Source organism: Pecten maximus, chromosome 4, assembly GCF_902652985.1.
Source record: "Pecten maximus chromosome 4, xPecMax1.1, whole genome shotgun sequence".
Classification (NCBI taxonomy): domain Eukaryota; kingdom Metazoa; phylum Mollusca; class Bivalvia; order Pectinida; family Pectinidae; genus Pecten; species Pecten maximus.
In genome coordinates, this window is record NC_047018.1 from 48,723,052 (window position 1) to 48,739,511 (window position 16,460).

At 37.5% G+C, this 16,460-nt stretch overlaps 2 protein-coding genes across 7 annotated transcripts in view; both read left to right on the forward strand.

Annotated features, from left to right (window-relative positions):
• Window positions 1-6,181, forward strand: part of LOC117326313 — an 89,038-nt gene extending 82,857 nt beyond the window's left edge. For 4 of the 6 annotated variants that reach the window (XM_033883004.1, XM_033883007.1, XM_033883008.1 and 1 more), the window contains 3 exons: window positions 1,153-1,221; window positions 2,086-2,223; window positions 5,336-6,181. In XM_033883004.1, the coding sequence (XP_033738895.1) occupies window positions 1,153-1,221; window positions 2,086-2,223; window positions 5,336-5,651 (523 nt within the window). In that variant the 3' untranslated portion in view covers window positions 5,652-6,181. Of the gene's footprint in view, window positions 1-1,152; window positions 1,222-1,469; window positions 1,501-2,085; window positions 2,224-5,335 lie in introns of those variants that run through there. The other 2 variants (XM_033883009.1, XM_033883005.1) reach the window with 2 other exon arrangements.
• A 7,088-nt stretch (window positions 6,182-13,269) lies between these two features.
• Window positions 13,270-16,460, forward strand: part of LOC117326319 — a 42,696-nt gene continuing 39,505 nt past the window's right edge. Inside the window, exon 1 of the mRNA XM_033883017.1 lies at window positions 13,270-13,392. The gene's annotated coding sequence lies outside the window, so the exon portion shown is untranslated. The remainder of the gene's footprint in view (window positions 13,393-16,460) is intronic.

Consider the following 16,460-nt stretch of genomic DNA (forward strand, 5'->3'; position numbering starts at 1 on the left):
AGTTTGTTATTGCTATTTCTGAGGAAGTACTGAAGGGATCTTTCTCAAATTTCATATGTAGGTTCTCCTTGGTCCATTGTATTGCATTTTTGGACCAATCTGAAAACATTGTCGACAGACAGCCATTATCGCCAAATCTCAAATTTCATATATAAGTTTCCCTTGTTTCAAAAGCACTGGAGGGATGTTTCTCAATTTATACAGATTAGTAAGAGGAAAGGAGAACACATCGGCCGTGTTTACAAGTTTTCTGTATTTTACTTTTGTCTAGATTTCATATTATAACTTATATGCATGCACATCAGCATTCCTGCATACATATGTAATTCAGATATTGTGGATATTGTATATGCTAGTGATAATTTTGATGTATATCAATAGGGCCTTTTTGAATATGTAAATTATTAATTAATTGTTGTACAGTTTATTAGCTTACCTATCCAAAGATCCAGTGAGCTTAAGCTGTGGTACATGGTCCTTGATATTTGAATAAAATTGTTATCAGCATAGTATCTGTAGAAATGACCTCAATCAACTGCAAATTTGCTGTAGAGCCAGGTGAGCGATACAGACCCATTGGGCCTCTTGTTCTCGGGGTACTCCGGCTTTCCACTATGGGCCGACGTTTTACTATTTATTCCCATTTGGTGATATCACCTATTCGAATAGGTGATATCACTTATAAAATTTCATAAGTGATATCACCTATTTGAAAAAGTGATATCACTTTAACGTTAGAATCAATACAAACGACTGCTCCCCTGTAAAGCAGGCCAGATGTTGGGAGCATACAGTTTTCCAAATTTTATAAGTGATATCACCTATTCGAATAGGTGAAATCACTTAATGAAACGAATAGGTGATATCCTCTATTCGAATAGGTGATATATCACTTAAAAAAGTTCTTAAGTGATATCAACTATTCGAATAGGTGATATCACCAAATGGGAATAAATAGTAAAACGGCACCCCATATCCACCACCTCCAAAACCTGGCATGTCCTTAAATGACCCTGACTGTTTATAGGACGTGAAACAAAATAAACCAAACCTTAATTGAATTTGGTTTGGCTAGTTAGCTAGTGTTGTTTCATACTCATTCACTTATTATTGTGCACCCTGTTATATGATTTTTTTTATATATATTTACAGGGAAGGAGGTCTCCAGGAAGCCTTGAGGTCAATCTGTTCACTTCCAAATGGGACATGCAATCAGCCAGGGTATTTTTTTTATTTATTTTTCAGCTTAATTACGCTGTGGTGCGGCATCCGTCGTCTGTCTGTTCAGCTGGAGGGTGTCTGTTTGGCCGTCTGGCATCAACTTTTCCCTTTAAACAACTTCTTCAAAGAAGTCCAGGGACCTGGTGTTCTACATGCTCAATTTTGACACTGATCAGGAAAACAAATCAACGTACATGTATAGCCATTTTGAAATTTAACATTCATATTTTGTTATTGCTATTTTTCAGAATGTTCTTAGATCTTCATTAAATTTTGCATGTAAGTTGACATAGTATCTCCTCCAGCATGTTAGCCCCAAACCAGGAACTGGGATGGGGAATAAAATGTTTTGTTGTGTTGTGTTCGGCTGTCCTGTCTGTCCTTCCAACTGTACTTCCGTTACCTGGTCCGGACTTTATCTTCTACACTTCTTGCCTCTAGAATCTCAAACTAATAATGGGTCGATCTAAGTGAGGCAGTGTGCTATATATAAAAAGTCACTCATTCATCCTCCTATATTTGGACCTAGCAAATGCAACATTGAATAAAAAGTTTGTCCAGGTTCTATCTCCTACATTTTGATGTATTTTGGGTGTGGTTCCACCTTATTTATTATGAATTTATCATTTTGCATTATTGGTATATATTTCACATCTGGTGTGGGACTGCAATTCATCGTATTGTTTTGTTTTAAAGAGGAAAAGGGAAAGACGGGGAAAAGAAAAGATCAGCCTTACATATAGAACCAATCAATATCATTCAATGTCGGGCACAAGATCCCACTGGGATCTCTTGTTTCAAAATTTGTGTGTATTAAAGTATGATATTACTGGTTGAAGATATTTTGTCTTACTGTGATTTTAGGTGTGGAAGTCGTACAAACATCAGGGTAGAATTTGAATTGGGAAACCCTCCAATGTTCCTCGCCATACATCTTAGACACCTCATTTCCAACTCAGGAAGCATCAATTTTACTGAGGTTGTGGAGCTATTTGGAGAAAGGTATGATTACAGGGTTTTTTTGGGGTTGATTTGGGGCTGAAATTCGGCCGACCAGTTAAAATTCCCAATCGAATGATCTATAAAAAAATGATGTCTTTAAAAATCTGGATGGTGCCGTCCCGTCTACCTTTTATCGGTTATTCTGGCCTGATAAAGGGAGATAATGCTCTAGAGTCTAAATAAATATAGCATAGATCCATATTTGTGTCTACTTGTTTGCTCACCTGGTCCGAAGGACCAAGGTGAGCTTACGCCATACCGTTGCGTCCGTCGTCCGTCCGTCCATCCTTCAACAATTGACTTCTTCATAACCACACATCAGAATTTGACCAAATTTGGTCAGAAGCATTCCTATGGGTAGGGGACTCAGAATTGTACAAATGATGGGGCTGACCCCCTGGGGGCCTCTGGGGCGGGGCCAAAAGGGGTCATTTTTGCGCTATTGATATAAACGACTTCTTCTCTGAAACCAAGCAATGGCTATCACTCATATTTGCCTGGTAGCATCACTATGGGGTGGGGATTCAAAATTGTACAAATGATGGGGCTGACCCCCCAGGGGCCTGAGGGGCGGGGCCAAATGTGGTCAATCTGGCTATATTGATATAAACGACTTCTTTTCTGAAACCAGGCAATGGCCATCGCTCATATTTGCCTGGTAGCATCATTATAGGGTGGGGATTCAAAATTGTACAAATGATGGGGCTGACCCCCCAGGGGCCTGAGGGATGGGGCCGAATGTGGTCAATTTAGCTATATTGATATAAACGACTTCTTCTCTGAAACCAAGCAATGCCTGTCACTCATATTTGCCTGGTAGCATCACTATGGGGTTGGGATTTAAAATTGTACAAATGATGGGACTGACCCCCCCCCCCCCCCCCCCCCCCCCCCCCCCCAGGGGCCTGAGGGGTGGGGCCAAATGTGGTCAATCTGGCTATATTCATATAATTGACTTCTTCTCTGGAACCAATCAATGGATATCTCTCATGTTTTACTGGTAGCATCACCTTGGGGTAGGAATTCGAAATTGTACAAATGACGGGGCTGACCCCCTGGGGTCTGAGGGGCGGGGCCAAAAGGGGTCAGTTTTACAGAATTGATATAAACGACTTCTGCTCTGAAACTAAGCAATGGATATCACTCATATTTACCTGGTAGCATCCCTATGGAGTGAGATTCAAAATTGTACAAATGGTGGGGCTGACCCCCAAGGGGTTTGAGGGGTGGGGCCAAAAGGGGTCAATTTTCCTCTCTTAATATAAACGACTTCTTCTCTGAAACGAAGCGATGGATATCACTCATATTTGCTTGGTAGCATCACTATTGGGTGGGGATTAAAAACTGTACAAATGATGGAGCTGACCCCCTAGGGGCCTGAGGGGCGGGGCCAAATGTGGTCAATTGGTCTATATTGATATTAACGACTTCTTCTCTGAAACCAAGCAATGAATATTGCTCTTATTTGCCTGGTAGCATCACTATTGGGTGGGCATTCAAAATTGTACAAATGGTGAGGCTGACCCCCCGGGGGCCTGAGGGGCGGGGCCAAGAGGGGTCAATTTGGCTGAATTGATATGAACAACTTCTTCTCTGAAACCAAGCAAGGGATATCGCTCATATTTGCCTGGTAGCATCCTTTTGGGTAGGGATTCAAAATTTTATAAAGGAAGGAACTGACCCCCACTCCCCCCGGGGTGCAGAAGGCGGGGTCAAAAGGGGTCAATTGGTTTAAACAACTTCTTTTCTGAAACTAAGCAATGGATATCACTCACATTTGTGTGGTAGCATCCCTATGGGGTTGTGCCAAAAGTTAATTTTATTTCATGGATTAATGCATTTTTTGACATCAAATCCTCACGTAGCCATATAAAATGCCTATGATATATTGACATAGCAATACCAGTGACAAATATACTTAATCATCTTTTTTGTTTCATATCTCATGAAATCCAGATGAGCGATACAGGCCCTCTGGGCCTCTTGTTATTTTTACCATTATGTCCATTTTTCCCAATTACCTGTTGCCGCGCATTTTTTACCAATCCCAAAGTCATATAGGCCCCATTCCCAAAGTAGTGAAAAAAAGCCCTGGATTAACATAAATTATCATATTGGATTGACAGGGCCATAGTGATGTACTGAAATAGAAAACTGCTTCGGGTTTGGAGAACATGACATTCTGTACATGTATACACCTGTATTTTTCAATGAGGTAGAAACCCAGGGGTTTTCTACAATTTTTCAACTCGGTCCAGGGTCCATTGAATTGGGAATTTCTACACAGCAAAATATATGTTGTGACATTGGGGATTTTAACAAAATACATGTAGTGAAAATATTACAAATCTCAGTTTCTCTTTGATGAATATTGCCTTAATATTATATTTGATTTCATTTTGTTATCTATAGCTATTTTTTATTTTTCAAAAGTAATTTAGTAGAGGTCTTTGTAGATAAAACTAAAACTTACTTAATCATTCAAAGGTGACTTCAAAATTGGGAATTTTTCAATGGCAAATTGGGAATTTTCACAAGAATGTTTTAGGGGAATGGGTCCTTTTAATTGACCCTATTTCTATTGTAGGAAAATCCCTGAAACCAGTTACTAAAAGATCAGACTTTACCTCAAATTCACTCTGTTTATTTAGTGATAAAACCAGCAAACAAACAAACCAGTTGTTCCCTGGTTCCACCCGTCTGTAAGATGACATTTACAAAGCTAACTCTAGAATCATTCAAAAAATGTCACACATTTGGACAAATATTGCCTTTTGCTATAGAACAGTTTTCATTTTCAATACATTCATGTTTTAAGGGTAATTAAAAGTCTGAATCTCTGATTTCAGCATTTCTGGAACATAAATGAAAATTGTGAGTCTATAATAATATAGTGGAGACCATAATATATACAATCAGAGACATATATATCTATATATCTATATATGTCTCTGATACAATGTAGATCCTTAAATGACCAAAACTTCAGATGGTTTCATAGCACTAATAATACTTTTTTAGGACCATTCTGTGGAAATTGTTTGAAAACATTATAGAGTGTAGTCATTGATAGTGTTTAGCCTTCTCATAATGGATGACTTTCTGATTACAGGTACTTCCTGTTTCTCTTCACCATGATAAGACCTCCTTCCTCGGAAGGTGAACTTGGGCATTTTATGTCCTATGTCTTCAGACCAGATGGGGGCACAGAAATGGGCACAGATGGGAGACCAGTAGGAGCCTGGTATTGGTTTCCCAATGATTTTGATGGGACGCTAGAGCGCAGGACACCTGGCCAAGAAGATCCCGAGGGAACCTTTCCTGTCACTGCTTACTTAGTCCAGATTCCTCCTTCCTCCTCTGGAGAAGCCACTTCTGATCAGGAAGAAGAGGGTCCAATTCAGAAGGGAGATGATAATAAAGAATAGCTAGTTATCCACCCATCAGCATAATATATCAAATTATCCAAAACATATATACAGTTCGTGTATGTCAGATATCTTTACTGTTTTGAATTGTTGATGAACTATAGAACAAATACAACAAAACAAGAGACCCATGGGCCAAAACCCAAGTAGAGAATGAGTTCCATTTTATTTTTAACTGTCCACACTGTGTATATCTGCAAGAAGTGTTGCCGGACAAGAACAAAGGACAATCAAAATAAGTCAATTGACACTTCATCAGGTGACCCAAAAATCTTTAACAGATCGTTTATTTACCAGAGTCCATCTATACATAGAATGTTTTACCTGAACATGTCAGAAATGAAACTTCCATTTTTATGGACTCATATTTTCTTATACTTATGTATGGCAATTTTCTTTTGCGATTCTTTGTGATATGTAAAATTTGTGAATTCTGTATATTTCATGACAACTACTTAACCAAAATTAAGATGATCGAGTCTCTCACTCATTTTGTAATCAAGTATAAATAAAGACTATTATCATAATTATTATTGTTTATTATGTTTTTAATCAAGAATTTGATACAATTTACCAGTGTGAACTTAAAGGTAGGTCAAGGTTATTCAATTGAACAAACGTTTCAGTCAGTTATTATCTCATCTGCCTTAAGGGAAAATCAGCTTCAGCTGTACGTGTTGCAGTTTCCATCGTCAGTCCTTCCATTTGGCATCAACTTTTTATTCTTTAACAAGAGATCCCAGAGAAATCTTGGCGCCCACCATTGAATGCTCTTCATAGGTTCCATGTCAGATTGATCTTTTCTCTACTTTTCCCTTCATTTTACTAATCTGTGCAAATTGAGACATCCCTCCAGTACTTTTCAAACAAGGGAATCCTAGCTATATAAGAAATTTGAGATTTAACGATAATGGCTGTTTGTTTGCAAGGTTGTTTTCAGGACAGACTGGTCCAAAAATGCAATACAAGGGACCAAGGGGAACCTACTTATGAAATTTAAGAAAGATCCATTCAGTACTTTGAGAAATAGAGATAACAAACTTCAATTGTCAAAATCCAAGATGGCGGTCTGTCGGCCATATTGTTTTCCAATTGATCTCAAAATGCAATATGCATAACTAGGCACCAAGGGAAACTTACATATGAAATTTCAGAAAGATCCATTCAGTACTTTCTCAGAAAAAGTGATAACAAACTTCAATTGTCAAAATCCAAGATGGCTGCCTGTCGGCCATGTTATTTTCAGATTGGTCTCAAAATGCAATAAGCATAACGAGGCACCAAGGGGAACCTCCATTTGAAATTTGAGAAAGATCCATTCAGTACTTTGAGAAATAGAGATAACAAACTTCAATTGTCAAAATCCAAGATGGCGGTCTGTCGGCCATATTGTTTTCCAATTGATCTCAAAATGCAATAAGCATAACGAGGCACCAAGGGGAACCTCAATTTGAAATTTGAGAAAGATCTCTTCAGTACTTTCTCCGAAATAGCGATAACAAACTTCAATTGTCAAAATCCAAGGTGGCTGCCTGTCGGCCATGTTATTTTCAGATTGGTCTCAAAATGCAATAAGCATAACGAGGCACCAAGGGGAACCTCCATTTGAAATTTGAGAAAGATCCCTTCAGTACTTTCTCAGAAATAGCGATAACAAACTTCAATTGTCAAAATCCAAGATGGCTGCCTGTCGGCCATGTTATTTTCAGATTGGTCTCAAAATGCAATATGCATAACTAGGCACCAAGGGAAACTTACATATGAAATTTCAGAAAGATCCATTCAGTACTTTCTCAGAAAAAGTGATAACAAACTTCAATTGTCAAAATCCAAGATGGCTGCCTGTCAGCCATGTTGTTTTCTGATTGGTCTCAAAACGCAATATGCATAATTAGGCACCAAGGGAAAAATTACATATGAAATTTGAGAAAGATCCCTTAAATACTTTCTCATAAATAGTGATAACAAACTTCAATTGTCAAAATCCAAGATGGCTGCCTGTTGGCCATGTTGTTTTCAGATTGGTCTCAAAACGCAGTATGCATAACTAGGCACCAAGGGAAACCTGCATATGAAATTTCAGAAAGATCCATTGAGCACATTCTCAGAAATAGCGATAACAAACTTCAATTGTCAAAATCCAAGATGGCTGCCTGTCGGCCATGTTGTTTTCGGATTGGTCTCAAAACGCAATATGCATAACCAGGCACCAAGGGAAACCTACATATGAAATTTCAGAAAGATCCATTCAGTACTTTCTCAGAAATAGTGATAACAAACTTCAATTGTCAAAATCCAAGATGGCTGCCTGTCGGCCATATTGTTTTCCGATTGGTCTCAAAACGCAATATGCATAACTAGGCACCAAGGGGAACCTCCATTTGAAATTTGAGAAAGATCCCTTAAGTATTTTCTCAGAAATAGCGATAACAAGAATTGTTTACGGACGGAGGGACGGACAGACGGACGGACGGACGACGGACGCAGGGCGATTTGAATAGCACACCATCTGATGATGGTGGGCTAAAAATGTACACCATCTCAATAACCAAGTGGCCCTTGGGACCTGATATTGGGCCAGTACATTTTAGCATGCTGGGGTGAAGGGCTAACAAGTTTGTTTCAATGAATGACCTTGACCTCCATTCAAGGTCATAAGAGTGACATATCGAAAATCTTCCAATGATGACTTCTCAATAACTTCTTATATAGTCTTATACTTCAATACTCTTATAATAATGTTTTAATTAGAGCAGCAAAGTTGCATTGAAGCAAGTGAGAAATACAGGCCCATTAGGCCTCTTGTTAAGAAACTTTAAAGAGTTTAACTTATGTAACATCTATGACCTTGAAAGTACATTCAAGCAGTTTTCTTTGATAGACTTTCATCACGGTATGAAACTGGCCAAATATGTTTGTTGAGAAGTTGTTTAAAGAGTTTAACACAGTTGATCCGTGATACCTTGAAAGTCCAAGATCATTCATTTGAACAAACGTTTTACCCCTCCTTCCAGAATATTACTGGCCCAATATCATAACCCTTGGCCCTTGGTTATTGAGAAGGAAAGGCGATTGGAAGTGGTCAAGTGTTGACCATATTATTATTTAGTCAGGGGCCGAGTGGTTTAAGGTGCCCCAACACTTTATCACTAGCCCTCCACCTCTGGGTCACGAGTTCGAAACTCGCATGGGGCAGTTGCTTGGTACTGACTGGGTGCTCGGTGGTTTTTCAAAGGGTACTCCAGCTTTCCTTCACCTTAAAAAACCTGGTAGTCCTTAAATGACCCTGGCTGTTAATAGGATGTTAAACATAACAAGTGCAATCAATGATTGTGAAAGCTCACCGGTGGTAGCAATCACACTATGCATTCATTTTGACCTCTGACCTCTATACTAGGAGGTGTGACACCCTATACTATATGGATTCTGGTTTGTATTGCCTAGGCCTACATTTAGGTATGTATGTGTGCTCATTGAGTCAGACGTTTTCTTTTCATAAGAGACCCAAAATATTTCCTATACAAATACACTATGTTACCCAATGCAAAACTGTTTGACCTCTGACCCCTATACTAGGAGGTGTGGCACTCGTTACTATATGGATTCTGGTTTGTATTGCCTAGGCCTACATTTAGGTGTGTATGTGTGCTCATTGAGTCAGACATTTTCTTTTCATAAGAGACCAAAAATATTTCCTATACAAATACACTATGTTACCCAATGCAAAACTGTTTGACCTCTGACCCCTATACTAGGAGGTGTGGCACCCGTTACTATATGGATTCTGGTTGTCTTGCCTAGGCCTACATTAAGGTGTGTATGTGTGCTCATTGAGTCAGACGTTTTCTTTTCATAAGAGACCAAAAATATTTATCTTATACAGTTGTATAAGATAAATATTGGTCTCTTATGTCGCTCCGATTGATGAGATGTGAAAAAACGACCATGGACAAGGAAAGAAGTTTCTATTTTGCTTGAATGAAAAAGACCATCCGTAATACTCTTTGCGATCCAACTAAGGCCCAAATCAGCTCAAAACTAAATAGCATAAAACTGGAAAAATGCAAATAGAAAAGCTAGTACCGTCTACTTTGACGTTTTGAAACTTTTAGACAAGATCTGTAGCTGATGTTTAATTAAGTCATTGTGAAGGGAGATATAGTTTAATTTGCTTTGTTTCTTATTGGGGCTTTTCACCAATGATTAAAAAACCTATTGTTTTTGTTATGTTTCTTATTGTTCTGTTGCCATATTTTGTAGTGAAATTGTCGTCTTTTTTTTTGGGGGGGGGGGGGGGGGGGGGGGGGGGGTATAACATATAAGACGTTTAAGTATGCTGTAGCGGAAAGTCTGAAGATGTTCCATTAACCTTTGTAAGCAGACCAAAAATCCAACATGGACACCATGATGTCAATGCAGAAAAAATAAACTATAACTTGAAGACCATGATATCGATTGTAAACAAGTCATCCAACAAACATTTTTTATTGTTCGTTGCTCGGCTACTTACAAAAATCTTCAAATAAAAGAGTATTGAGGTGTAAGAGTATATAAGAGCTGTTTTGAGAAGTCATTATTTGAAGATTTTAGATATGTCGCCCTTATGAACTTAATTGCATATCAAGGTCATTCATCTAAACAAACTTGGTAGCCATTCATTCAAGCATGCTACAGACCAAATATCAGAAGAAGTCATTTCAAGATTTTTGTCTATTTGACCAAATCAGGATATATTATTGATGGCAAAACATCAATCGGCAGGATTTTCGAAAGGGCGGGGGGTCCAGTAATTAAGTAATAATGCGAGCGTCGTAGGTGTGAGCCGATTTTTTTTACTTTTTTTTTTTTTTTTTACGAGGAGTCTGAGGGGCCGTACAGCAGGTTCAGGGCAGCGCCCTGATAGGGGGTTCAAGGGGGTCTAAGCCCTCCGCGGAAAATGAAATATAGCACATTTCCAATAATTCGGGATCAGGCGCAGATCCAGGAGTTTCCGAAAGGGGGGTCCAGTAATTAAGTGATGATGCGAGCGCCGTAGGCGCGAGCCGATTTTTTTCCCCCTTTTTGCGAGAGGTCTGGGGGCCGCCAAGCTGTTACCAGGGTGGCGAAGCACCCCTGTGGATCTGCAATCGAAAGGGGGGCAGTATTTTAGTGATAAAGCGAGCGCCGTAGGCACGAGCCGATCTTTTTTGTATTTCCTCGTACCTGTTGGTAAATAGTATCACTCGATTCACGTTAAAACAGCGCATTCTTATTCATGTTGTGTTTCTGTCTTGTTCTCATTATGGACTCTATTAACTTCACAAATTATCATCAACTTATTGAATCTATGTGATGAAGTTAAGCAAAATTTCGTATTAAGATTGACTTACCAGGCTAGTGCAGACGACCGACACACAGGTCTGAAGTAAAAAAGTCGGAATGTTCCGGATGTACAAGATAAAGTTTTTATCGTTGCCTTCAAGAAAACATTATCGGTTCGAAAATATACAGATATTTATCGAAATGAATATATAAATTCGTATTTTTTCCCCTTTTTTAGATTTTGGATGTCAAAAAGAGGGGGGGGGGGGGGGGGGGGGGGGGGGGGGGGCGCAAAAAGATATGTTTTTATATGGTCTTTTTTCCAACAAAACCAGAATTATTAGCCATTGTTTTCATTACGGAAAGTTTATTTTTCCCAACTGGCTGACTTTTGAACCACTTTTTACCGTTCTCGTTGTGATTAACAACAAGATAGAAAGGGATTCGCCAGTGTTCATTTCAACTGGTCTGTGTTTTGCGTAAAGTTTATAAGATTCGATTGGACACATGGATAAATTCTGTGGATTTGCAAAAAAAAATTGGATTAAACGATCTTTGGTGAGTAGAATTTTCTCCGCGGGTTTTAGTCGATCTTTCATTGAATTCCAAATATTTTCATCTGTTTTCAGTTCAAGATTTCCCCATTTTAATTGCCTGTTTTCGTCACACCCTCTGAACCCCAACAATTTCGTGTTATGGTACCAAATGGTATTAAGAAGAGACTTTGGATTGTCCAACCCTAACTGCCCACTTTCCCACAACGCGTTTTCCTCATTTTCACTAACCGGCTCGGCCCTATTTGGTTTGTTGCCTAACCCCCGTTGTTTAAGTTCTTTCCTTCGCGACTGCAACACCTGGCGGCTCGTGCTGAAAAACTCTGACGTCATGATGTTGTATGCATAGTTTATTTCGCGTAAATGACGGTCAATTCCGCGATGGAAGCTTGTCAAAGTGTCGGGTTCATAATGGGATCCGTCATCTTTCTGGGCAAATAAAAGAAACCCTCCTATATAAGTGTCCATTATAAATGGCAAAATATCGCACAATGGCCTTACGTCAGAGCGGGGTGGTTGTGCTATCCAGTCAACAAATTTCCTGATACAACCTTGAACCTTCAGTTTTCCGAACAGTGTTGGGGTTTCTCTTACTCATTATATAATCCCTTAAATCCGAGATTCCAACGTTAATGTTCTCTCGGAAGATATTCCAGTAGATTCCGAAGTTTGTTGTATTGGGATCACAGGGGCTTGGCACGATTTTCCAAATGATAGTCCATATATATATGTATATAGTATCAAGGGTAGTAGCTACAAAGAGGGGGAAGACGAACGTATTTAAAAAAAAAAAAATTGTCGTATTCTGCGGGTCAAAAATCTTAGTAACACATACATTACCTTAAAGAGAAATGTTTTATCTTTCCAATGAGTGTTTGATGAACAAAATTGGCCAAGTATTATCCAAGTTATGACCTGACGAATTCGGGAATAGATGCTGAAATGGCTAGGTCGGACTTTTGACAGGCGCTGTGTAACAAAATAATATCCGATAGAAAAAGAGCCGACCAGCGGCCTCTTATGTTATAGGAGTAGGTCGGAATCTCCCTGTCCGGTATCATTTTCTTCATCAAACCCATCCATGTCATCTTCTTCATCAAATACCAGATCATGTAGGATTTCGAAATTCACATGGGAAAGTTCCATGCTGGAAAGAATTGTCAAACTTGTCAAATCGGACGGTAGCAGACGACGGAACAGAGGAAAATTTTATTTCTTTTTAATGAAGTTGACATATTCAAAAATATCCCAGTAGTAATTATTTATTTATTTGCATGTATTTAAAAAAAAAGATATTTTAATATGTTTTAAATCAATGTTATAACACCCATTTCATCATTCGGAACACCTCGGCCGATTCTCTACGACCGTAGAGAATCGGCCGAGGTGTTCCGAATGCCATTTCATCCGATGAACTGTCTATTTTTAGTTTCAATTGAGAAGAATTGGAAAAAGGGAATTCCCCTAAAAAGTAGTTCCAGCTTCCAGTATCATGGTGATACAACTTTTTGCATCACACATGTGTGATACACGCCACCAGAAAACGCGCCTCGAAAATTGTTGTATTACTATTGTAAGATAACATAGGTATGTGATAAATAAGCAAAACCACCCATATGTGTTGATCTGCCGAGTCGGATCGCCTTCGTTTCTTGTGCGGAGGAAAAATATCACTCGTGTGCTTCGCACATATTTTCCTCCGCGCAAGAATCTCGGGCGATTGACTCAGAGCAACACATATGGGTGGTTTTGCTTCGTGCCTAGGGCCGGACAACATTGTGAAATTTCGACTGACGTAAAGCGAGCGTCTACACTGATGGAATAAACCACCTAGATGAGACTATAAATGGTTTTTTTTTAATATCTCATTGATCCATATTTGCAAGGTAGGTGTAATGTCTCATCCGATTTTATTGTATTTGCACCAAAATCTTAGGTCCCGGCCGTGATTTCGTGTATGCCGACCCGATCCCCGTACCAGGAATATTGATATTATTTTTTTTCTTGACAATGGCCCAATGAATAAATCTCATGTTTTTCTTATAAATCCTGATTAATATTTGAAAAATCTGACATTTAAAATAAAATGGAAGTAATACCTTCAACTTTAGTAATCGTCGATTTACATTTTTCAGAGTGTGATTTTGTGTACGCAGCACTCAACCGTGAAAAGTACGGTTTTTGGCTGTTTATTCGTAAACAAGGGTTTATTTTTATGATATTTTCGATTCCATATTTTTAAAAGATGTATAAACATGTTCGGAGAATTACGAATTCTCAAGTTTGAATTGGTTAGTATACCGCTAAACAATTACCAGGTGTGAAATTACGGTCCACAAGCACATCACACAGCCAGCACACCGGTGTACCTAATGAGTGACCAGGGAGTGTCCAGGGACATTTTGCACGCCCAGGAATTCGTTAATGAAGATTTTTTGATAATTTTTTCTGTAACATACATATTATCCCATTATCTACCACCATGCAAAATCTCACTTCGATCGGACCAGTGCATATTATGTAAATGCACCGATGAAGTTGCAGTGCAACGTGCACTCGGGTGTCGGGCACGCCCAGGAATTCGTTAATGAAGAATTTTTTATATTTTTTTCTGTAACATATTAATAACATCATTATCTTACACCATGCAAAATTTCACTTCGATCAAATGATTTTATAATACGGAAATGCACCACTGAAGGTGCATTAAAGCGTGCATTTGAGTGTCCGGGGCGTATTTGACACGCCCAGGAAGCCGTTATTTAAGTTTTTTTTTTTTTTTTTTTTTGGTAACATACAGATTATACCTATATCTAACATCGTGTAAATTTTCCCTTCGATCAGACGATCGCATAATACTAAATTTTACCATTAAATCTTACGAAGTTACGATGAAGTTGTCCTGTATTACGGCTGCGGTTGGCACATGAGTTATTATTGTATTTTGTTACCGAATCCAGCCTTCGGTGATCACTTCATTGTCCAGGCCATTTCATATCTACCTGTGATCTGACAAAGTAATCCCGTAGCGCCGCCCACCTGCGGTGTGACCGGTAATTGTATTGGTTTACATAACAACATGACATGTTCCTGTTAATTGATATATAACATAATGCAATCCGGAATAAAATACAAATAAAAACTTACTATTTCATCAGTTACGATTATTCCTTCAGTTACAGTTTCAGTTCCGTAATTAGAACGTTTAATAACACCGTAAACTTTGAGTTCTAAAATAAATACGAAAATCATACATTCCAAGTTAAATACTAACATTATTTTTTACAATATAAATAGTTTTAATGAGTGAAAAACACGCGTGAAAGCTGACTTTCTAAATTACTGTTATGATTCAAAATTTTGTTTTTTAATGACAAAGGAGGAAGTACAGTCGGTTTTAGCTAGCACAATATTTAACCTTTTAAAGAAGAGACAGGACAGGAAAAAGGGTAAGAAATGCCAAGACAACTGCCAAAAAATGAAAGTTTAGGATACTCTAAAAGTATTTTTTTTTTTTTCAAAAGGTTTCATACAAAGTTTAAACGCTCTAAAAGAAATATTCCAATAGAAAAAATATATACAAAATTAATTGATTGTAAGCTCTTTACCTTTATAAGATTTGTAATTATACTGTTAAAAAAAATAATGCTGCATATTAAAAACAAAAATCACACTGTTCATAGCATTATTATCAGGCAATCCTGTCAGAATTTTTCACATCAGCATAGTTTTACAACAGTTTATTAAAAAATGTAATTATATAAATATCCAATTGAACAATTTATCAATAACTAAGTAACTAACAACAACAAAAATTAACTAAAAGTCTAAAACAGTTAGTATATATAACTCATGCAAAGGCATTCAATAAATAAATATCATAAAAAATAATACATTAATAAAGATGAATAAATCATGACTTACAATAATTGCTATGCAAATTAAAATGCATGAATTGGTTAAGATATTAAGTTATTATCAAACATTTAATAAATAAATATCATAAAAAATAATACATGAATATAGATGAATAAATTATGAGTTACAACAGTAATTATTATGCAAAGTACAATGCAGAAATTGGTTAAGATATTAAATCATCATCAAACATTGTAAAATTATTCAGTAAAAAATACACGTATTCATAATATAAGTTTTATAATAAATTATATCTTCATTTATAATCAAATAAATAATATTTTAATGCAAAATGAGGAAATTTTTCCAAATAGGATTCTGATTTTTTACTTGGAAAACTTTATCATAAACAGTATCTTAGTGTTAAGAAATAAAAAAAATGTATGGAGAGTCACAAAAATAAAGTAAATATGTTACATTTAGCCAATATATTAGTTAAACTCATTATAAAATAAATAAATAATGGACTCTTTGTAGAACCGCGTCCTCATCGCAGTCTGGTAACATTCTTATTTTAACAATAGAGTTACTTCCCTTCCAATCCTTGGCGTACTTTACTTCGCAAGATTTAACGGTAAAATTTAGTATTATGCACTCGTCCGATCGCAATGACATTTTGCATGGTGCTAGATAAAGGTATAATCTGTATGTTACAGAAATAATAATAAAAAAGTATCAATTAATGACTTCCTGGGCGTGAAAAATACGCCCTGGACACTCACGTGCTGACCGCAGCCGAAATACAGGGCAATTTCATCGTAACTTCGTAAGATTAATGGTAAAATTTAGTATTATGAACACGTCCGATCGAAGTAAAATTTTGCATGGTGCTAGATAAAGGTATAATCTGTATGTTACAGAAATAATAATAAAAAAGTATCAATTAATGACTTCCTGGGCGTGAAAAATACGCCCTGGACACTCACGTGCTGACCGCAGCCGAAATACAGGGCAATTTCATCGTAACTTCGTAAGATTAATGGTAAAATTTAGTATTATGAACACGTCCGATCGAAGTAAAATTTTGCATGATGTT